Raw genomic sequence first — 24424 nt, 5'->3', positions numbered from 1 at the left:
CAAAGTTCCAAACATTTCCCAAAACATGTTTAAGTCTGTGATAGCAACATCCAACAATTCTGGAAACAATTTCTGAACTAGTTTGCTTTCTATTGTTGTGATAAAACACCATGGCTAAAAGTTTATAGTCCCTCATGAAGGGAAGCCAGGGCAGGAACTTCAAGCAGGAACCCAGAAGCAGAAAAGGAAAGCACTGAGCATGAAGGAGTGCTTTTTACTGCCACTCATACGAATAAATCATGGAGACTTCCCAAATACAGTCCTGTGTGTTTCCCCACTTCTTATGGGCTAAAATGCAAATGATCAACGTTGGAAAACATGTATAAAAGAGCTGTCTGTACTCTGGCCATGTCAACACTCATATAGTGAAAAACGGTATGTTAATAATTTAACTGTTAAAAATCAAAGACAATGGGTACCATGAAACCAGAAAGAGAAAGGCAGCATGTCACATACATATTTATTCTAAGTAGCAGACTTCCCAGCAGAAGCCTTAACATCCAACTGTGGGATGACATGTTCAAAATGCTGAAATCACCTTTACCCACGTCCTTCCCATCTCCTGTTGTCATTTGTTGATATTACTCATTCTGACTGGTAAAACCTAAAATGAAACTTAAAAGTCATTTTGATTTGCCTTTCCCCAACTGCTCAGCATGATGCACATTAAAAAAAAATTCATCTTTTTTTCTTCCTTTGAGAACTCACTGTTGAGACATAGTACCCTCTTACTGTTTTTTTAATTCTGCATATAGTATAGATATTCTAACAGGTATATAGGTGACTAAGATTCTCTCCCACTTCATGGGTTTCATCTTCACTCAATGAATTATTTACATAGCTATGCAAATGTTTTTTGGTTTTTATGAGGTCTGAATTATCAGATGCTGTCCTTATTCAGAAAATCCCTACCTATATCTGTATCTTATGGTACAGCCCCTGTCACTAAAACAGACACTTCTTATACCCACAAGTAAGTGTAGCTCTCCTCTTCATCAAAGACATCTCTTTCCAACAGACGGAGACCATCACAGAAAAATCACAACTGGTCAAAATGTAGAAAACAACTGATCATGGGGCACCCAAACCCAAAGAATATCTACAAAACAACTCCTGAAATTAAGGCTCACAGAACATTGAGGAATAAAGGGCAGGCAAAATTTAAGATCCAGAGAACCAGGCAGCTTGTTGTGAGATTATGTCTCCTAGTAATGTCAGAGAACCTATACCCATGAAATCTTATCAATCTGGATGCCTTAAAAAAAGACAACATGAATAGAGAGAAATCTCCATGGGGCCCCAGCCATAGACAAAGAACTACAGGCAACTAAGGAATGTTGAGAATGGTACAATTAGTCACTCCTAAGGATGAGATCCTTAATTGTTTGCCCAGTATAAATATATATATCATGCAACACTAATCAGTCTCAGCATGTTGTACTTACATATATTTACACATGTATACATACATATGTAATAAATAGGAAAAAGCATAATTTGAGAGAGAGCAAGGAGGTATATGACATGGAAGGGGTTGAAAGAAGGGGGAACAATGTGATTATATTAAAAAATACAGGAACATAGGAATGATTAAAGGGGGGAAAATCCTGTCTACCAAAATTAAACCAAAACCTGTATAGTGAGAACCTGTACCCACAAAGCTGTCTTTCAGAAATGGAGGGGTAGGATTTTTCAAACAAAGAATGAGGACATTATCACCAGGAGAACTATAAGAAATGTCCCAGATGCAGAAAAGGATGCTATTTATTAACTACTTAACTAAGTATCCAGTGAAGTACAGAATGCTCTAAAACTAAACTGATGGTGTGTAACACCTCACATTTTTAATACTAAAGATAAAAGATAGATTAATAAAAAAGACCCAAATCATGTGCTGCCTCTGGTGGTTTGAATGAGGATGGCTCTCACAGGCTCATTTATTTGAATGTTTGGGGCTCAATTAGTGGAAATATTTGGGAAGGATTAGGAGGTGTGGCCTTGTCAGAGGAAATATCTCACTGGGAGTGGGATTTGAGGTTTCAAAAGCCCAAACCATTTCCAGATAGATCTCTCTGCCTCCTACTACTACTTGCTGATCAATATGTAAAACTCTCAGCCATTGCTCCAATGCCATGCCTGTCAGCCTGCCGCCATGGTCTCCACCATGATGCTCATGGACTTACCCTCTGAAGTTGTAAGCTGCCTATAAACTCTTTCTAGTTGGTTGCCTTGGTAATGGTGTCTTAGCAAAATAAAAAATTAAAACTAAGACACTTTCTATAAACGACTCGATTCACCTTTAAGACATACAAGGATTGAAAGGGAAGGGATGAATAAGACATCTCATGAAAGGGGAAATCTGATTACTGTACTTTCTTCATGTAGAATAGGTACTTATAAAATAAAAAGACAAGGAGGTATTATATAAAGGGGTCCTTTCATCAAATGGATATAACCATTTAAAATGTTTCTGTAGCGCAGTAGAATACTTACCTGACACACACAGGACCTAGGTTGAATTCCAAATTCTGAAAAGCCTTAATTAGCTAACTAATTAAAATAAGTACAATAAATGAAAACTGATAATACCAAAGATTCTGGAATGCATTAAAAGCAGTTCAAATGGATAGAAAGAAATAAGGACCCATGTTTAAAAAGACTACATGTCAAGAAAACTGATCAGAAATAAACAGATATTTCTAAAAACCATATAACATATCAATAAAGTAAAAAACCTGAACATACTAAAAATGTAAATGATTGCTTAGGAAAAAATTTTTCCCATGGAGGAGATTCCAGAACTTTATTATTTCACTATTAAATTTTACCAAACACTCAAAGAATTAATATCATCCTTTTCAAAGTCTTAAAAAAACTGAGAGGAAATACTTTTTTAAACAGATTTTTGTTTGCTTTTGAGAGCGTCTTGGGCAGCCGGGCTGGCCCTCAAACTTACTATGTAGCCAAAAGATGAACTTGAACTCCTGATCTTCCTGCCTCTACATCCTAAGTGGGATTACAAGTGTGTTACATCACATCCAACTTCAAAGGTACACAAAGACCCTAACAGAAGATTGGATGTAATACCTAAGATGAGCACAAAATAGCAAAAACAGTGAAGAATATTCCAGCAACCCAACTTCAACCATGTCCTGAAAGAATTATTCAATAAAATCATATTGGTTGTATCCCAGAGATACAATGATGGCTCAACACATGCAAAACAGTCACTGCAAAGCACCACATCAACTGAACAAAGGACAAAGCCATATGAATATCTCAATAGAAGAAAGATGTGACACAATCACACAACACACTGTCTCAAGATAACCTCTCAACAAAACAGGAACAGAAGAATGGTCCTCAACATTCAATAGTGTGAAGCTGGAATTACTTGCTCAGATCAGGACAAGATAGGGATGCCTACTCTTACCACTTCTATTGAACACAGTTCTACAGGTCCTAACCAGAGCAACAGGGTGGGAAGAGAAACAAACAAAATGGAATCTCATTCCACTACTCCCTGTCTCTCCCTCCCTCATTCCTTCCCCCCTCCATACAAAACTATACCCTACCCACAATAATTAACTTTAAATTAAAAATATTAAAGAACACATTTAACAAAAGAGATAAAGTATCTGTATACTGAAATAGATATAACACCAATGAAAGAAACTGAAGACAAAAGTCTAAAGATATCTTGCGCTCATGGATTTAAAGTACTGTTATTATTTAAATGCCCACACTGCCCCAAAGCAACAACATAATCTATATCAAAATACTCGTGGCATTTTTTCACATAAATGAATGAAGCAAATCTAACATTTGTATGGAATAACAAGAGATTCCAAATATCCAATGCAATCCTAAGCAAAAACTATATATATAGGCTGATTAAAACACAACAAACTAACTATAGTATTCAAAATAACATAATACAGACATAAAAACAAACACAAAGGCCAATAGAATACAATACAGAGCCCAGAAATAAATGCACACATTTGTGGTTGGCTGCCAAGAACACACAATGGAGAAAGGACAGTCATTTTAGTAAGCAATGTTGGAAAAACTGGCCATTCTTTCCCTTGAACATGAAACTAAATCTTTACCTCACACACTATATAAAAATAAATTCAAACTTGAGCCACAGAGATGGATGTCTCAATGGGCCAAGAGTTCTGGCTTCCCTTTTAGAAGAGGACAGTTCAATTCCCAGGGCCCACACAGCAGTTCACAACTTTCTGTAACTCCTGTCCCAGGGGACTCACTACCTCCACTATGTACGTGGTGCATATACATGAAGGCAAAACACACATACACACATAAAGTTAAACAAAGAAAGTTTAAATAAATAAGTAAATTTACAATTAATTAAAATTTAAAGACCAAAAAGCACACACCTTTAATCCCTAGCAGAGGCAGGCAGATCTCTGTGAGTTCAAGACCAACCTGGTCTACAGAGCGAATTCCAGGACAGTCAGGGCTATGCAGAGAAACCCTGTCTTTAAAAACAAAAGCAAGAATAGGGAAAATAGAAAAACAGGGCTATTATCAAAAACCCCACAAAGGAAGTATATGTAAACTATACATTTGCTCTTAGTATTCAAATTCATACAAGTGGACAGTAGAAAAAAATCAAATAATTGGATTATAAAATAAGCAAAAGTCTTCATAGATGTCTCTTGAATGACACACAGTGGCCAAGAAGTATATCAGACTGTGTTCAATATCACTAAACATAAGGAAATTCATGGAATATGGCGTGGATTGCCCTAAAAAATTAGATGTACCACTTCTGTGATTTGTAGAAGCATAAACACTAACATTATCTCAAGTGGCATGAGCAAGACACAGAACAGACACTATCTCACATGTATGTGGAGTCTAAAAGAAATCAAATTCAGAGAAGTCAAAGTGATTCTCAGAGGCTAGGGAGAGGCGGTGAGAGGAAGATGGCTAACAAGCACAAATTTTCCATTATAAGTAGATTGGAATATCTGTTGCATATATACCATGTTGTCCATTTAAATAACAATGTGTATTAATGAAAAAGCATTGAGAGACATTTAGGAGGGGGTTTGAGGCATGATTTCTCGGTGGCTTTGGAGGCTGTCCTGGAACTCACTCTTGTAGACCAGGCTGATCTGGAACTCACAGAGATCTGCCTGCCTCTTCCTCCTGAGTGCTGGGATTAAAGGCGTACACCACCACTGCCTGGTTGCACTGAGAGACGTTTAAGTATTCTCTCTGCAAAATAATAATAAGCCTGTTAGTGTGGCTTACAAATTTCACAATGTGTGAGCACTTCAAAACATGAAGATGTAATGATAAGTGACTAACATCCAGATTATTACATATGGGCTGATGTCCTCTTGACCTGAAATCCTCAGCCTTAGTTACTGTACTACCATTTCTTATGGCACACCTGTCACTTTTGAAATGCAAGTTAAGCAGCAGCTTTTCTTTTTCATAATTGGCCAAAGACACAAATAAATGATGTGACAAGTGAACTCATACACTGTTTTATAATGGAATATTACTCAGGAATAGGATGAACTGTTCATACAAAAGGGCATAAATATCAGCAATATTCCAACCTAATAATTTTACACATAAAAACAATACTGGATGACTTCATTTATAGGACATTCTATGGCAGTCAAGTTTAATCTATGATGGAGAAAAACCGAACAGATGCTACCTGTATAGGACGGAAGTACTGACTGGCTAAAAAACAGAATGATACTTTCTGAGTGGATCGTGATGCTCATGTCTTTAGTAGGGATTTGGGACAAACACTTCAAGCACTTGCCAAAACAGCAAATATGACCCTAGTTTGCACATTCACCACATATAATTTTGTGCCAAATAATAAGTGCTTCGTGATATGTAGGCTACAGTATCTAGGAGGTAGTATGCCCATGTTTGCCATTTGCTTTGAAATATATAGAGACAGCTCTCATAGGTGGATCAGCACAAACACCAAGTACAAAATGTGCTGCTAACCATTAACTTTCTTCACCTTTGTTGTGTGTGCTAAATCTCTTCATGATAAAACTTTAGAGGAAAATAAACTGTCTTACAAAAAGACTTCTTGAACACATTTACTATGAGAGCCTCTAATAACACCCTGCATAATATACTTGGTCCAGTTTGTAAAAAGCATTACATCTGCATCCTAACTGCTAGGAACTGCATAAAATGTCAAAAACAAAGTCTATTTTGCTGTCTTCAAGTATCTAACCAGGCAACAGTGGGTAGGTAGTTAAAAAGATTTGCTGATCTTAAGAGATATTTAATGAAATTTACAATGTAGTTACACTTTAACCATATGCCTTATGCTTTATTGATTCTATTTTGCTATCATAATAATCTATCTGACCAGTTACCCAACTATATGAATTCTTTAAAATACTTTAGTATGGGTATAAATGTACAGGTGTGTCAATCAGAGATCACTTGCAGCTTGTTCTCTCCATCTACTATGAGGGTTCAGATCAGATCCAACTTACCTATGTGGCAGAACACTGAAGAAATCTCTCTTAAATTAGCCTCTCTATTCCAGTATTGCCAATTTTTAAAACTACCTAAGTAATTTTGGAAGGGCTCAGAGTTCATGTTTAACCTTTATCTATTATAGAAACCAGCTCAATAACATACTAAATAAAGGCACTGTTTATTCACACTACTCCAATTGACACCCAAGTAGATTCCTCAAAGAATGGCCATGCATTGCACAATGAATTCTATGCCATTTTACCTTTATGTAATGTTTTCTGTTTTCCAGGTCACGCCTGGAACCTGCTATGTAGGCCAGGATGTTCTTGAACTTGCAATGATCCTCCTGCCTCAGCATCTGGAATGCTGGGATTAGAGGCAGGTGTGAACCAGAACACCTAGTTGCACACATTTCTCAATATCACTCAGTTTCAACAGTCTGCGAGATACAGTATAGCTTGATAGTATGGGTGTGAATATCAGCCCCGTTACTTATTACCCATTCATCCTTGTATAGGTTTGCAACTTTGCTGTGATACATTTTCTTCACTTCCTCTTGATGTGTAAAACTAAGGAGGTGTGGGATAATAACATGTCTCATGTAAGAAAGGTTTCTGCATCACTACATATAAACTGCTTAAAACAATGGCTAGTAATATTACCTACCATTTTGTAAGTTTAGTTCAAAACCACTGATGACAAAAGACTTCTTGTATGATTTATACATCAATGAAAATGAACAATGCACACTGACACTAATAACTTTTAGAAGGGTGCAATGCAAATTTTATCACACAGAACACACAATATTCAATAATAAATTCTTTTTCAAATGCTGGATTTTACTGCCATATCATAAGCCCATTATCCCAAATAGATTTCTTTAGAATAGGACTCCTTACTGGATTTTTGTCCTAGTAATTATTTCAAACTTAATGATTTTATTTTTTACATTTAACTGTGAGGAAAAAATTTTTACACATCTGGCACAATAGGCATTCAAATATATCCTTAATGAACAATGCAGGCATTTCAAAGTCTGTTTAACCTATACCAGATAAAAATGGAAGCAATAATAGTTACAGGTTTCTATTTTAAACAATCCAACTAGGGATTTAGTTACATTTAAAAATATATGTGATTTATTAAAATATAATCTGATGATGCACTGTATAAATAGTCCCACTCAAACACATTAAAGTGTGATAATAGATATAATTTATAAAGCATTCAGAATTACCCTCCCATTTCAATTACAAGAGATAAAGCATACAACATACTGTAGGTTTATTTTTATTCAAAAAGTTACTGTCTCAAGACATAAATACAAATCAGAAAACAGTACAATTAGGACAATAGAATGTGGAGGACAACAGGTTAGAGTAATATATAAAACATTTTTAGCTGGTTGAAAACAAAGCTGTAAGAACTACTTTCACAAAGAAGTACTCCTTTCAAGAGTGAGAAAAAAAATCAACTTAGGTTTAAAATCATATATACAGTCCTCTCAGCAGTTCTAGGAAATGCAGTGGTGTGTAAAAGAACATATGCAATACGTTTGCACATAACAATGTTTGTTGATGGAAAGTATGTTAGACAAGTCTGGTTTTATTCATTAACCATGAATTAATAAAATAAGTGTATTTTGAGGTCTTTCAGCTAACCTATGGTTTTTTGGCTACCACAGCCCAATGCTTGTTGATTTCCTGACTCAAAAAACCAGAAACCTTTTGGTATTCACACATCTGAAGATATTCTTGTATTGCAAGCATATTAAGGCATGGAATGATTAAAATAATATACCTCAAGAACTGAGAGACGACTGACAAAAGATAGATATACATGTAATATAAGTTAATATTTTGTTTTAAACGATGTCTAGCTGCCTAAGCCTCGCAAAATGAGTTGATGTCAAAATGGCAAGTGGCCACGTTCTGTTTTAAACTAATTCATTTGTGAAAGGACATAAATGAAGTTTAAAGCTTAGCTTTCAAAGAATATTATGGGTTATGAATTCTATTATCCCATCTAATTTACATACAGAGGAAATGTACTGTAACCTGTTAGAAGTATCTTTAACCTGAAGACTGCTTGCAAAGACAGATAGATAAAACAATATAAAATACAAATTTAAAAATCATTTTAAAGCATGAACAGTCATGCTTTTCTATTTTTTAAACATTGTTAAACTTTCAATATATTTCTGAAACCTCATAATTTTAAGTTGGAATTTAAAAGTAAGAAAAAACTAAACAAACTGCGCAATTATAAAATCAGCACCAATTTATATATATATATAATTTTATTTAAAATTTAGATCCCTATTCCCACACTCTAATAAGCTGTATAATTTTTGTTTAGAATTTTTCTGCAAACATACTACAATAAGCTTCTTTTATTTGGAGACAAAATACAGTGGCACTACTGGAAGGAATATCACAACATTACATTTTTATCTTAAAGGACAAGCAAACTTTCAGGGCTGATATGGGATAAGCATGTTTGAGACTGGTTACCTTCTGGCAGTTCACTGCATCTGGATATTTCTGAAAAGTATACAGAAGCTCTGGAATTTTAAAAATATCTTAAAATACATTTTAGATGAAAAAATTGTAAAAGTTCTGTTTATAAGTTTAACTTTTTTCCACAATTACAACATTTAAAACAAAGTTTTGTTGACTGATGTTTTAAGCATTTAAATTTTGAATGCTAAAAACAATTCTATCCTACAATTTCAGGGTTACGGAATAAGTTCATCCTTAACTTTTGTTTCTTGGATGTAAACAGAAATCCAGCGGAGGTCATCAATATTTAGTACAACCAGTAAATAAATGTGAGAAGATTCTTATCTGTACCAAATACTTCTTCAGACTGTTATATTTTTTTAAAAAAGCATGAAATAATTCATTTAAAAGCCAACTAACAGCGCATAAATAAAATATTTACTTTCTAAGAAAAACTGTAGCTTATCATCAAATTGTTTACTTGTCCTTTACTTTTTTCAGGCAAACAAAACTGCCCCTCAATGCACTTCATCTTGGTAAGCATAAGCATGTTATATTCTCCTTAGAGAAAAATCTGTACAGAATTTCACTGTATCTACCACACTTTATTTTAAAACTTCTTCTTCCACTTAGAAAATGACTTCACCAGATTTATATGTGTACTGGTATTAAAACATTGACACCCCAAGAACCTAATGAGAGAGGAAAAAAAAGTATCGTTAAAATAGTTATTCATCTCTTAGTAAAACATCTATAAATACTACAATACTTTATCATTGTTACATTAAATAAAATACTAATAAAATCACTCTGAAAACAGCTCTTCAGACATATAATTATAAAATAAAGTGATCATTAATATATAACAAAATAACACTAGTATCCATAAAGATGTCAATCAACTCACAAACAAAACTAACATTAAGGACTCCCTTAAAACCTGAACTCAACATTTGTTAAGTGAACAAATGAATGTAATTCCCTGCACATCCTTCTAGCAAGGGTTCATTGGAAAGAATTTAAGGAAGTCTTGTGAACTACCCTTAAGTTGGTAGTTTTTTTTTTGTTTTGTTTGTTTGTTTTTGTTGTTTTTTACGAGACAGGGTTTCTCTGTATTGTTTGAGGCTGTCGGTCCAGCCCAGCCTCGAACTCACAGAGATCTGACTGCCTCTGCCTCCCGAGTGCTGGGATTAAAGGCGTGCGCCACCACCGCCCAGCTAGTTTTTTTTTTTAACTGCCATCTGTCTGAATGTGAAGACCAAGAGAAAAATTCAAGAACAATACCTATGTAAAAAATAAAAAGCTTTTTTTTTTTTTTTTTAGAAAAATCTGTTCCAAGTTAACAAACAGAAGTATAAAATGTAAGGAATCAACTAAGGTGAAATCTGAACATAATGAATTATACTGGTGCTTTTTATTTCTTATGCATTCCAGTTAGAAAGACTGGTTGTCACTAAAATGGAATAACTCCACCCTTTTCACAAAAGCAGCACATAACTTTTATTGCACAGGTTATATTAAATGTTTCCATTAAAATTCTAGCACTTAAAAAAAAATTCTAGCACTTATTCGACCAATTAAGCAAAATTTAAATGAGCAACTGAAACTAGCTAGCAAACCCAGAAGGAACTGAGAGCGAGATAACTAAGGGTTCAGACATTTCACTTGAACAGAAGTCAGAACCTCAAGACTGTTTTCATCTTTAAGACATTGTTTATTTTTAAACAAAAGGAGATTAATGTCGCATTGTGGCGAATTATCAAGTAAGTGTGTGGAATTCCCAGTATTGAAAATAAAAAGGAGTCACACATTCTCCATTAATCACTACTACCAGACTTCTCCTTTTTCTTCCTGCTTCTCTAGGAAGTCTCAGGGTTCTCTTGCCTTAGTCAAGAATTAATTGGGTGGTTAGAATATTTCAATTACAGAGGCCTAGATGATGTTTACAAGTTTCTTCTAGCCAAAATACTCAAGAACTTTAAGTAGAGGTCCAATAACTGAAGAAGGGGCAAAATATTTGTCTCTGTATTTTGCCTGCATGTTATATGTACCACATGAATGCCATGCCTGTGGAGGCCAGTAGAAGGCATCATGGTCCCTGGAACCAGAGTTACAGGCAGTTGTAGACCACCATATGAGTGCTGGGAATGGAACCCAGGTCCTCTGGAAAAACAGCAAGTGCCATCTCTCCAACCCCAATTTTTAATGTAGAGTGTAATACTAAGATGATCTCAGATATTTTTCTGACATAGTGGCAAATCAGAAAGCAACCAAACAGCTGACATTGTACACATAGGTTTACAACCAGATTTTCTCACTAGAATATTAAATTAGTTTCATTATATTGAGCTCTGCTATGCTAATTTTATGCTACAGATAATTCTAGTAAGAGAAACTTAACATATTATACCTACTTCTGATATCAGCATTAATAAATACTCAAGCAGGTACTTCAAATGGCAAATTTTAAACTTTGGAGTGTTATGCAAATACTGGCAGGAACATGACCATAATCACAGGAGATAAGCCAGTTTTGTTACAAGGTATGAAACCAGTTATATAATAAAACTAGAATCCTATGTGTATGTAACTCTAACATGATATTCTCATAATTTATATACTACCATTCCTAGACAATGTGAAAATCATGTCCTAAAAGATAGGATTTGTTTAGTTGTAGCATAATGTGTGTGTGAGAGTGTGTGAGAGAGAGAGAGAGAGTGTGTGTGTGTGTGTAAAGTGCTTTGAGTTACTTCATTTAGAATTAGAGAATCCTAGAAATGGACATTAAGAGATACAAATTCCAGTTTTACTATTTTGATGACATTTATCATGTTAGATTATTCCCTATTTACTGTAGGAAGGCCTTTTTTGCATTTAGTATCTTCTAGTAATCCTGTTTCTTAATTATAACATAAGACACCATAAGCTACAAAGGTATTTTTTTAAATCATGAAAATTTAAAATAAAGAGTCAAAGACTTCTAAAGGTACCCAAACCTTTAAAGATTTTTTAGCACTCAGTTATGTGACTGCTGCCATCATGTGGTAATGCTATAAAATTACATACATATGGGCACACGTGCTCATTTCCTTATTTCGTTATCACAGGCATCTAAAACATTACCAAATTCTACATTACAAAGTCTACTATGTACTTCCAATATTCAATATACATTGGAAGGTGATAAAGTCGTATTAAAACAAATATCAGTTCCTTTTTTTCTCTGCTTGTTAAGTGTCTAAAAGGGTACAGTTTCTATGGCTGTTTCATTATTTTAGTACTTTGACAAATGTTTTTGCACGCATAGTATGTGACGAACAAAATAAATGGCACCAGATAAATGTGTGATAGAAAATAGAAAGTGCTACCTACCATAGCAATTTTGACTATAGTTTATCATTTCAACTTTCTAATCATATTTTTTGGTATTTGACACAAAGAAGAACTAATTTTAGTTTAAGTGACTACTATCAAATTAATATACTGATGCTTTTAAATGATTTGCGTACCACATAATTCAATATACATTTAAACTATAGAATTGTGGGTAGGGCAGATTTCCTCTTGCTATAGAACCATGTAATCAAAGGATGCATAACCTCAGGCCACACTCCAGAACTTCAAAAATGAAAGTCTAGCTGTATTTTCAAAAGATCTCTGGGTGACTCAATTGCACATTAGATATTGAGAATGAATGATTTTTAAAAAGATCTCTTCCAAAGGGCTGAGAATATAGCTCAGCGGTAAGGCATTTACCTAGCACATGTGAGGCTCAATTTCAACTACCAGCACCACATAATAAATAAGAAGCTCTGTTCAAAGGTACTTCTCTATAATGTATTCATGTCAAACAACCAATTATGAATATAGTATATGACTCCGCTTATGAAAACATTTCCAACATCTGTCTGAAAGCAGATTATGAGGTCAACCAGGACAAGGAAATGGGTAAGTAGAAGATAATACTACCTCAGGATAGGACAACAGTTACCCAAGCTAGTACAGGGAAGAAGCAGTATGAATGGGTGAGATGGAAAGACATGCAAATTATTTGACAAAGCTAAATGATTATCATGTTAGGCAGAACTCAAAATGGAGAGAATTGCCACTGCTTCAAGTACTGCAGTCTGTTCAGGCCAGGAAATGTGCTAATCTATCTCACTATCCCAGTGGGATTATCCCAATGAAAGAATGCATGAAGCATTAAACGAACAGAGAATAAAATACCTATCTGGAGAGATCAGCAAACATATTATAACCTGGATACCTCAATGTCACCCTTCACTATCTAAACCCTTGTTTGGGTATTTAATTTTTCTTTCTGAGAGTGTGGTCTACATTGGCCTTGACCTCATGATCCTACTCCAGTTTCCAAAGTGTGGCCATAAGGTGTATGCTACTACTCTCAGTTATATGTTATCAGTTTTCATCAGGTCTTTATATTAGAATTTTTCCCCTATTTATTCTGTCCACCCGTGAAAGCCAAAGAATTCTTGCTGAGATACAATTCTGATTCATATCATTCCCTCATTCGAAAACCTTCAACAGACACCAAAACCTATAAGAGAGGTCTATGTGTTTAATGTTCAAGAATTCCAAAATACTTTTCATGTTTATCATTACTTCATCAAGTCATTGCCTAAAGTTTTGATTTAAAAATCCTGGGGCATATTTAAGTTAAACCTACTGATTCATCCATAATTGAAGCTGGATCAAAGAAATCAGGCTTCAGTTCTGTTCTCTCCCGTCTATTCTTTGATGGTGGCTAAGGAAAGAAAAGAGAAAGTTGACATTTGTTTATAACCATTGCTTGCCAACCTCCCATGTCCAAAAAACTCAGAATGGTTTTAAGTTCAAAGAACTTCACTAGAAAAATAGTCTTAAAGTAAAAACAGGAACATATTTTTCATTTTACTTAAAAAAAAACAACATCCAGGCATGTGATGAATTGCTTTAACTTTAGCACTCAGGAGGCAGAGGCAAGCAGATCTCTGTGACTTCTAGACAACCCTAGTCTACAAAGCAAGTTCTAGGACAGCCAGGGCAGTTACAGAGAGAAACCCTGTCTCAAAACTAACTCCCCCCTCTCTCTTTCACACACACACACACACACACACACACACACACAAAACCACTCTTCCAATATAATTTTCCTCGAAAGATACCATATACCATAAAGGGAAACAACAGTTCTTTCTTTTAAGGAAAATATTAAGTAGTAGTAGTACATTAAATATCACAGGGACTTGTCTTGCTGTAAGCTCAGCTTTATGAATTACAGGATTCGTTCCTTGGGTAAGTTAACTTTTTAAGCTTTAATATCTTCCATAATCTGAATTTGTCTCACAAAGTTGAATGACATTGCTGCCAAAATGAAAGAAGCATAATGCCTCTCTCTTTCTGCCATCTCTGAGGAGGCAGACAGATCAGTCTCTTCTCTCTCTCTCTCTCTCTCCCTCTCCCCTCACAAAACTGTCTTCCCATGTAATAAAGGAAATATAAGCATATTGCATCTACCCTAAACATATGTAACTTATTTTTAAAAATCATGTATTTACCTTCTCAAGTTTCAAGTAATTTTACTTTAATTGCAATAAGAAAGTCTGCGTCAACAAAAGATTTCTACCAAGAAGATACTATATTTGAAAATGAAAAATTAGAAAGTGGTGGTACTTAATATATTCAATACTTTAAACTTAGTATGTAAACACTGAGTATTATTTCTTTGATTTTTGTAGTCAAATCAAAATAAGCAAAATAAAGTCACTTATAATCCTATACATTATTAAATTATCTTCAAATATAAATGTACAATTTTTATTATTTTACAATGTTCTTTTTTAAAAAACTACTTTCTTGCTTTCAGAAACTGAACTTTTGCTCAACCTTAGCAACCAAGTTAGTAATATGCCTTAAGATAATTCAAAACATTTTTGCTTGTTTTCTCTGTGTACCTCTGGCTGTCCGGTAACTTGCTCTACAGACCAGGCTGGCCTTGGACTCCAAGATCTTCCTTCCTGTCTCCTGAGTGCTGGGACTAAAGGAATGTGCCATCACTGCCCAGCTGAGATCCCTTACAGCTATTTACTCAATCTGCTCACCCACTGTATATTCAGCCTATTTAACATATTAACCAATATTACTATGCCTTGGACTTCCCATGTAATCGACTTCCCATGTAATCAGCATTTTACATCTAAACACATGACTTTAATCTTAAATTACACACCCTTCCATGTTCCTGACCCAGAACTCTAACACACTCTCTCTTGTGTGTGTGTGTGTTATGATAATCATTTTCTGAAAACAGCCAATGGATTGAAAGCAACCTTAAAGAAAACAATGTATCTACTATAAATGTTAGATATAGGAAGAATCTTTTTTCTTATGTGGTACAGATGCATCAAACTAAGATCTAACACCCTCACGACCAACCTCACACATGCCTCAATCCCTTCTCATACACTTAAATCCCTGAAAAGGACTTTAACATTATTGTAGAACTTATTTTTTAATCTTTCTCTAAGAAACACCAGCTTTATTTTCAAGGAATTTAAAGAAGAAAAAAATTCTTACTTCTGGGTGTTCTTACCAAGTCTATATCCATGGTGTCAAAGTCCATTCCCTCATTAAGATCCTCAATCCTCCCTTCTGAGGACATCATGACATCTTCAACAATTGGCTCTTCATCATCTTCCATTAGGCTTGTACCACGCCGACTAGAGAAATAAAAAACAAGGTAAAGATCTGAACCAACACCATGACTATTGATATATAGGCAGCAAGTATGTAGCTTTCTATATTCGAGTATAATGGAAAATGATGGAATTAAAGGTCAAGGAGAATGATTAGGCATTGTTCATGTTCATCAATGGTGTCAAAATCCCAATGTTCACTTGTTTAAAAATACTAAAAATTTATGTTTATTCTACATTACTTCAATACATTTAGTTTGTTACTTCTTATATGGCATATACAATGTTCAATGAGAATTTTCCACATGTGAACAGAGCAGATACCTCAAATCCTTTTTGAAAGTAGGCAGGGTACAAATTAATAAATAAACATAAAACAGACCAAAGAAACAGACATTTTCAGAATGCATATATTCTGATTATACATAACACTGATGTTAATCATTAGTTACTCATTCATTCACTGCCAAATGTGTACACCAGGCATACATTCATTCACACATTCACATGACATGACAGGTTTCTATTGTGTCCTATGGACGAAAAAAGTGAGTAAAACATGATTCCTGCCCTCAAGGAGCTTACAATATATTATAGGAAAGCACATAAACTTGACAACATGATACACATTACAATATACTAAGAGACTTAATTCTCCCTCATATAAAAACGAACACTTAATGCTCAAAGCTGAATTCTTTCACACTGAGACACGAAGCCAATAAATTATATAAAAATGAAAAATAACATCAAGATCAAAAGCTGTGTTTTGCACATAATTACAGGGAAAATAAACTAAGTTCACAAATTAGCCCAGATCAGCATAAAGTAGGCAGACCAGTGGTGAATTTGCATGTGACTTCTTGCCTTCCAGTTTGGCTCACATTATTGTCTTTTCTTTTCCAAAGATCCCTCAGATCCCCCAAAACAACTCCCCGAAACCTAAATTGTTTAATTAAGTAGTTTCAATGTATACAATAGTATAGTGGATGACAATGTCTGATTCAGGCTTTCTGAACAAATATGATAATGTCAGGCATCATAATTCTGGATAATAAAAGATAATTTTATTATACTTTTGTGAAAATAAAAGCAAAGGCAATCTGTGTGTTTTGCAGATCATATAATCAAAATCCAGAAATCCATTCTGTATTTCCTTTACAATACACTGAAGGTATATATGATATAAACTATGGAGGAAGATGTAATTCAGAAACTCTTTTAGTTACAGGATAGATATCATTAATGAAAGAAAAATCACTGTAAAGCAAAAGTACTTTAATGTTTCAGGCAATCAACCATTTATGGTACAACCACCAAAGAATCCTCCAGTAATAGCTATTTATCTTAGATAACCCCTTTTAGTTGTACGAAGATTGCCTACAACCAAGAACCAAACCAATTTGTAAACAAAAAGAATAATGAAAATAGTACTGAATAATAAGATGTTCTAGATCTCTAAGATCTTGAGGACTGGTGCCAAGTTTTTAGAGGACAAATATAAACCAAATAATTATATAGCAGAATTCTGAACTGCTTGGATGGTATTTAATTGGAAGCTAAGGAATCAGTTGTAGGATCAATCAAACATGAAGTAAAATACAAAATGAGGACAATATAGCAAGAGGAACAGGACAAAACCAAGGGCTAATGCAGATAAGGACCATAGAAGACAAGTCATAAATAATGGCACATATTTAGTGCATCCATAGAGGTTCGTAAAACCACTACAGGGACAACTAGAGAGAATATTTACATTCCACTATTCATGTGGCAAATTCTTAAAGTCAACAAAATAAAACAAAATATAAATTTTAAAAGAGGTAACAATTACTGTCTCCCAAGTTTAAAAAAATACATTATGTTACAATGCTTTCAAACATAAAATAATAACATTTTGCCATGTATATAAAGCATGATCTCAATCTACTTGTCAGCAATTTCTCAAGTATTTATCAAGTTCCCATACAGAATCCAGTAAAAACAAAGCAAGAACAAATTTTAAGCAATGAACATTGACTCATTCCAGAAACTTTTGCTTAGTGTTTTCTATGTGTCAAGCTCTACCAAGCAATGAATGAGGTCCCTGCTCTTTTGGAGCTCACAGTCTAGAGAAATGGACAAAATTGCAATACACTAATAATTACAATACAATATGGCAAATGCTGTAAGAAATACAAATATACAGTGTTATGGTATCATAGATGATTACAGTTTCACTTAAGGTGACACTTAAGCCTGTTTTCACCATGATTTTATCAATTTCCAGGTAATGAGATATGATAATACTAAAATGGAGGCAGGAGGCATATTTTGAAAGATTTTGCATGCCATGAACTAAGTAAAGAAACTGAACTTTATCCAGCAGGCAATGGGAAGCCATGGAAAAGTTCTAAGTAAGAAAGTTACATGGTAAGACTTTTACTCTAAAATTATAGTTCTTGATGGTAGTGTGAATGATGGAGTGGTGGAAAGTGTGAAGGAAGAGGTTTGGTGAGCGAATAAATGGGGGGAGTTTAAAGGAAGAAAACCAGTTAGAAAGCTAATTACAATAGTTCAGGTGAAAGATGAGAACCTGAACTAAAATGGGAATATAATTAAGATGTAACACAAATGTATTTTTAATTCTGTGTACCAAAATAAACAAGGATTCATATTTATATTTTTCCAACAGATCAATCTAAGTATGATTGGTCCTTTGGCTAGCTAGTTAATATTTGACTTGAAACATTTTATATCTCTGTTGGAAAGATCAAAATCTAGTTCCTTGATTATTTCAGCTTTGTTACTCTAGAGAGTTTGCTGAAATTGTAGATAGGGCACACATTAAAGTATGTTAAAATGAATTAGTGAACTTCCTAGACTCAGACAATAAGGCACTCTCACTTACATGGCATGCTGAAGATTAGTTCGCAGTTTAACATAGCTCATTGCTGCTCTCTCCTGTTGTTGCCTTGCTTCCTCTTGTTGTCTTTGAGCTAACATCCATGTTACCTGCGTGCTTCAAGGAGAATTTTATTCTTCTTTTAACTTAACTTTTTTCTATGTAATTAACAAAGTTCTAGCAAAGAAAATGATCAAATGTACTTACTTATAATCAAGAGGAGTTTGATGGTGTTCTGTCTGCATTGGATAGACACTCATGAAGCTATCCTCAGGCCGCAATCTTTTAGGTTCTCTCATAATAGTAGAGGTGAGCTGTGGTGTCTGCATCATAACAGGGGTATGCAGTGTTTGCTCTCTGCTTAACCACATACTGTCACTACTACTGCTTTCTTCAGCTGAAAGAGAAAATTGACAGCAATCAAGTTTGGCTACTAATTGTAACGAATCTAGAAGGATATGTAACTCATTTAAACAACAAACACCTCACTGCCTCCATATACTAGAGTTAGAAACTAGATCACAAAGGTATATGTTCAGCCCTCCATTCTATTTGTGAAGAAAGAACAGGTAAGCAAATTACAACATAGTATGGTGTTAGGAGAAAATGAATACAGAGGGCATGGGAGTAGTGACAGATTAGAGACAGCTGCCCGGAAGAAATAGTAAGTAAGAGCAGGTAGCACCTGCACTTGGAAAGATTCTCTAGGTAGATCATGGAGCCGACAAACAGCAATGACCAAATCATATTAATCTGTTGGTATCCAACCTACAAAAAATGCCAATTTCTTATGGTTCCAACTAATACCTTACTGCTATACGAATGAAGATTAAAGAAGCAGGTTTCAACGTGCAGAAATGTGCACAGTAGGGAGGCTCAACTATCAGCATAGAGGAAAAGGTGGAAAGAGTAGAAGTTCAAAGCGAAAAGAGTAGAAGTTACAAATGAGATTTTGTTTAAAAATCCAATGCAAGCAAACAAAAGAGGAATTAATGTTTGGAACATATTGTGATCTGAGTTAAGGTGACAAGAAACCATTGTAATTTGGTGAGTTACATGTTTTAGTGAATATGGTAGTAGTATGGATGGCATACTTAATAGGAAGGTTAGTTAAAAGGTAACAGGTCAGATAGGAGTAAGCCATGTTGCTTGGAGAAATCCAATTTGGTACTAAGGATGGGGATTAGTAGAGAGGATGGTTTTCAGTCTATAGGACTACATCTCAGGACCTTAAGGTCAAAGAAAACATAAGTCTGTATGTAAATTAAGCAGTGAACTATTAAAAAATCACATCTATAAATCTATACCCCCAAACAAAAATAGGTGTCCCCATGATTACAAATGACAAATTTACATGTCTTTTACTACAAGACTGAGTGTGCACACACTTCAGGCACATATACACTGTTGTAAAGAAAATAGTTTTGAGGATAAATGTGCTCTTACCCAAGTAATCAAGAGATTAGACATAAACTGCACGTAATATATATAATATAGTAAGATTATTTCGAGTTCTTCTAAGTTCAGGGTCATTTTCCCTTGACCTGGCATTTATCCGTCCTTTCACTTATTTAGCTATCTATCTACTTATATTTTATTTGTTTTCCAAGACAGGGTTTCTCTAGGCAGTTCTGGCTTTCGTGGAACTTGCTTTGTAGACCAAGCTGGCTTCAAACTCATAATGATCCCCTGCCTATGCCTCCCAAGCACTGACATGAAAGGCATGCACTACCATCACCCACCTCTTCCACTCATTTATTAATGACAATTTATATATAGCTAGCCAATACCTAAAAAGATCATTTATATTGTCTGTAAAAATTTCATTTCACTTACCAATCTATTTGCAAGATGTTCTATAAGTACCAATGTATACCAATGTATAAAAGTGTTGCACAGAATACAAAGGAGTGACTTAGTGACACAACCCAAATTGTTAAATATCCAAAGAAAAGCATTTTGAGATTTGTAATCATATTCAAGACATAGCCTTTTCATTTGCTAACTTATCTACTAAGAATGATACTTCTTATAGGTATCACATTCAAATTCAGGGTTCTTTCCACGGTTGCAGATATGCCAGGTTATAGCCAGGCCTAAAATCCTAAAATTGGACAAGTTACAGGCTGTGATTAGACAAGACACAAAAATCATCTAGCAATCAAATTTTAGTGCTGCATACTTTACAGTGGTACACTTCTCTAGTTCCATCCCCTGGAAATAGGAGAAGAGATTCTGAGTTCAAGACCAGCTTGGGATATAAAACAAGGCTCTGTCTCATGAAAACAAAACAAAAATGAGGTGAAGGTGTATGTTCTTTCCCTGGAATCTCTACTGATTTCCTAGCCAACATATTAAAGGAATTATGCAACACCAGTCTCCAAGCTGGGGTCTTACACTGGAAGCTTCCACGTCCTCTTTTAGAGCAATAGCTCTTGGAGCTTAGTGAGATACTGATATGGAGATGATATAAGAGGTTTTTGAGAGACAATCCAGGTGAAGTCAGATATATAAGTGAAGATACTTCCATACAAATTAAACCACCAGCCTTTATGCTTTTCTAGCTTAGACACCATATACTTACTATGTCAAATCTTATGACTGTTTGTCAGCAACCATAACTACAACTATATTAAGTTGTTTAAGAGCCACTGAGAAAAGAAAAATTTCCCTATACCCACACTGAGACACTTTTGGGATGCTAGGAGCCCAGCACCACAAAGCATAATCCATTCATACCTATGGCAAATATCAATTTTAATTTCTATAATGTTCTTCACAATTATTTTATTATTTCTGAACAGAAATTCAGAGATTATAGTACAGCTTTTTTTGAATGTTCTGCTGCAACAAAATGATCTAATCTCATACTGGAACCACTTTCTTATGTATACAATACAGAATAGTGACTAAAGGGTAACACTCTCTCTGTTATTACTTCTCATCTGCAAAGGGAGAATGTGCCTGAAAGAGTTAGACAGAATTGACTGCCATGGACATAAAATGCACATTGATGCATAATTGATACACTGTACAAGATACTATTGAGTATCACACATCACATGAAAGGCAACGTGTCACTTAATGGTAAGTCAGTTGGTCAACAGTAAGAATAAACTTTAACAGTATTAACAATATCCTTACGGAGAGCAAGTTGCATGCCTTCAACAACTTTCCGTTTTCCTGTAGATGGTTTTGATTTTTTACTCCGTACAGTGGACCCACGACTGCTCATTCCACTAATGACTGACATGGTATCATCATCACCACCAGCTAGCAAAGAGTTTCGGTACGACATCAGAGGAAGCCATACATCTTCTCTTCGGAGTGACATCTGGAAGGTCATGAACTTTTCCAAATAAACATACCTTAAAAAGAAGTAGAAATCATTAAGTTTGATGCACATAGCTCCTCGTTCAAACAACCCTTCCTCGTAAGAACCCAAGCCTAATACTTAATTATTTAATCTCAAACCCAGCAGCACAATAAAGAGAAAAATATCCACCAGAAACCGCAAATTAAATGAAATACTTGACAGTATTCCAGCTTAACATTTGTTGAACATCTGCTATGTCCTTGGTACTACATAAGCATATATAGTCCCTATCTATAAAACTTCAGTTTGGTGGAAAACACGTATCTACACTTGGATCCAAATTACCTTAAGGTTTTTTATGTAAAATTCTAATGCTAAAATTTAACTAATATTCATATAATTACTAAGTGCCAAGCATTTTAGATGAAGTAAATAAAGACATAAGATAAATTAATGTGACCATAATCATAAAAATGGCAGTGTCATCATGATTTGGATCCCAGGGTATATATGACACTAGAAGTTAAGAAGGGTCACATTATGCTTAGATAAACTTATCAACTAACTATACTGTAAAATTCAAATATTTGTAGTAATTGGAATAAATAATTCTAAGCAATTCAGATTTGTCAGCATAATAAAAAGGCCATACTGCTTTGTGGTAACTGTCCAATAAATCTTTTTGGTTATAATATACTTTAGCCATACTTAATACTACTATATTCTTCAATGTAGTCTAACTGGTACCAGTCAGGAAACCAATACCAGAATGAAATAAGAATCAAAATTTGAGCCGAAATAAACTAATTGGTAGAAAAATTAGAGCTCAATACCCAGTATATCCCTTAATAGAATATTAATAATGAGGAGCCTCCAGACTACGGACATGCTCAGTGGGCTAAGAGTACTTGGTTAACAATCATGTGGATCTGAGTTCAAATAACCTGGAACTCACTCACATATAAAGCTGGGCATGGTTGCAAATGCCATAACTCCATCACTGGGGAATAGAGACAGGTGAATTATTGGAGGTTGGTGAACAACAGGGCTGAGAAACCTTGTCAAAAAGAAGACACTTAACAGATTGTTTGGGCCTCCACACACACACATATGCACATAGACACTCTTGTGCATGCACCACAAACAGGAAAACACCTCCACAAGCAAAAATAAACAAGTAACCTCCGTGGAAGCCACCTCTGTTTCTCTGCTTCTCCGCCCCTGGGTTTCTACTAAGCTGACTTTTTAAAATATATATAAGCCCCATGTATATATTTTCAGAAAACTAACGTAGTTATCTATGAGCTTTCTTGTTTGTACTCAACATTACACTCTTTTAAATCGATAAGTTTTGACTATATTCCATAACCTGAACCATAATAGTGCATACTATATTCTAGGAGGAGAGCTTATTTTGACATTTTCATATTCAAACAATGTAACATTCACTGTTCTTATTATATGCATAATTCCAAGATTTTATACAGTATGTACATATGAATGAAGTGACTCAGCCTGGAGACACATAGAAAGAAACCTAAACTTTACGACGTAATGTCAGATCATTCTAAAACTAATCATGTGTCAATTTGTGTCACCAATAATGTATAAACAGTTTTATTGCTCTATATACTTAAAAATATTTAACCCTATCAGAGTTGCTCAGTTTTGATCACCTGTTACATAAAAAACACCATGTTTAATCAGCATTTCTCTGATTAATGGTCTAAGATTTCAGCTTGAAGGGCAATGCCTAGGGTAGACATCAGGCAAAGGAACTTGTTTAGTGCTAGGGACCCAGAGAGCAGAAAGAAAGTACAATCATTCCCAGGTTGTATTCTGACCTCCATATATGTGTTCTGGCCCACATGTATGTGCATACACATATAATAAATGTAATTTTAAAATGTTTAAAAAAAACTCCTTCTGTCTCAGTCCCCCAAATCCCCAAATAGCTAGGGAAACAGGCACACAGGACATTGCATCCAGGCAATGCAATTTTCGTTACAATAAATTCATATAAATACAATAAATTGCACAGAAACCAATAATACAGTTGGATCTATTACAACTGAAGGCACTCATGGAATCTACATACTCATATCCCCACAGACCTTGAAAGTGCTTACTGTTTCTCTTCCCATTCAATAAATCCAAGCCTCTAAGTAAACATTTAGTTTTACTGTTTACTTTAAAATTGCAAATGATATTGGTAAACTATGTAGTAATTTTAATTTTCTACAAACTTATACCTCAAGGAGCTGGGGGTGAGGGCGGGCATTATAAAGTCTACCTAAACAGTTACCATTAGTTATTTATCACACAGAAATTTCTTAAAATACTAAATGGAGTACAGGAAGAGTTAAAGGAAAATCAAGGTAGTTTCACTTTGCAGAACAGTCACATTTCAAGATACATACTGAAACAGGATAAACCTCATGAATTGTCACTATTACTGTCCTGTAAATGCTACCTACCTCCTTAGTTGGGCTAGAACTCAACTTACACCAAAAGTCACAGA

The 24424-nt window shown here is 34.8% G+C and overlaps 1 protein-coding gene across 5 annotated transcripts in view; it reads right to left on the bottom strand.

The window, feature by feature from the left end:
- Positions 1-7778: 7778 nt before the first annotated feature.
- Positions 7779-24424, bottom strand: part of Stag2 (stromal antigen 2) — a 127007-nt gene continuing 110361 nt past the window's right edge. For 4 of the 5 annotated variants that reach the window (XM_013118246.3, XM_013118247.3, XM_013118248.3 and 1 more), the window contains exons 29-34: positions 21732-21955; positions 18795-18984; positions 18594-18704; positions 15601-15727; positions 13696-13773; positions 7779-9697 (exon numbers count right to left, since the gene is read on the bottom strand). In XM_013118246.3, coding sequence (XP_012973700.1) covers positions 9674-9697; positions 13696-13773; positions 15601-15727; positions 18594-18704; positions 18795-18984; positions 21732-21955 — 754 coding nt within the window. In that variant the 3' untranslated portion in view covers positions 7779-9673. The remainder of the gene's footprint in view (positions 9698-13695; positions 13774-15600; positions 15728-18593; positions 18705-18794; positions 18985-21731; positions 21956-24424) is intronic. The other variant, XM_005076827.4, reaches the window with a different exon arrangement.

This window comes from Mesocricetus auratus, unplaced genomic scaffold (assembly GCF_017639785.1).
Source record: "Mesocricetus auratus isolate SY011 unplaced genomic scaffold, BCM_Maur_2.0 Super-Scaffold_100003, whole genome shotgun sequence".
Classification (NCBI taxonomy): Eukaryota; Metazoa; Chordata; class Mammalia; order Rodentia; family Cricetidae; genus Mesocricetus; species Mesocricetus auratus.
Note: the sequence above shows the minus strand (reverse complement) of the source record. Positions and strands in the feature narration are given on the sequence as shown.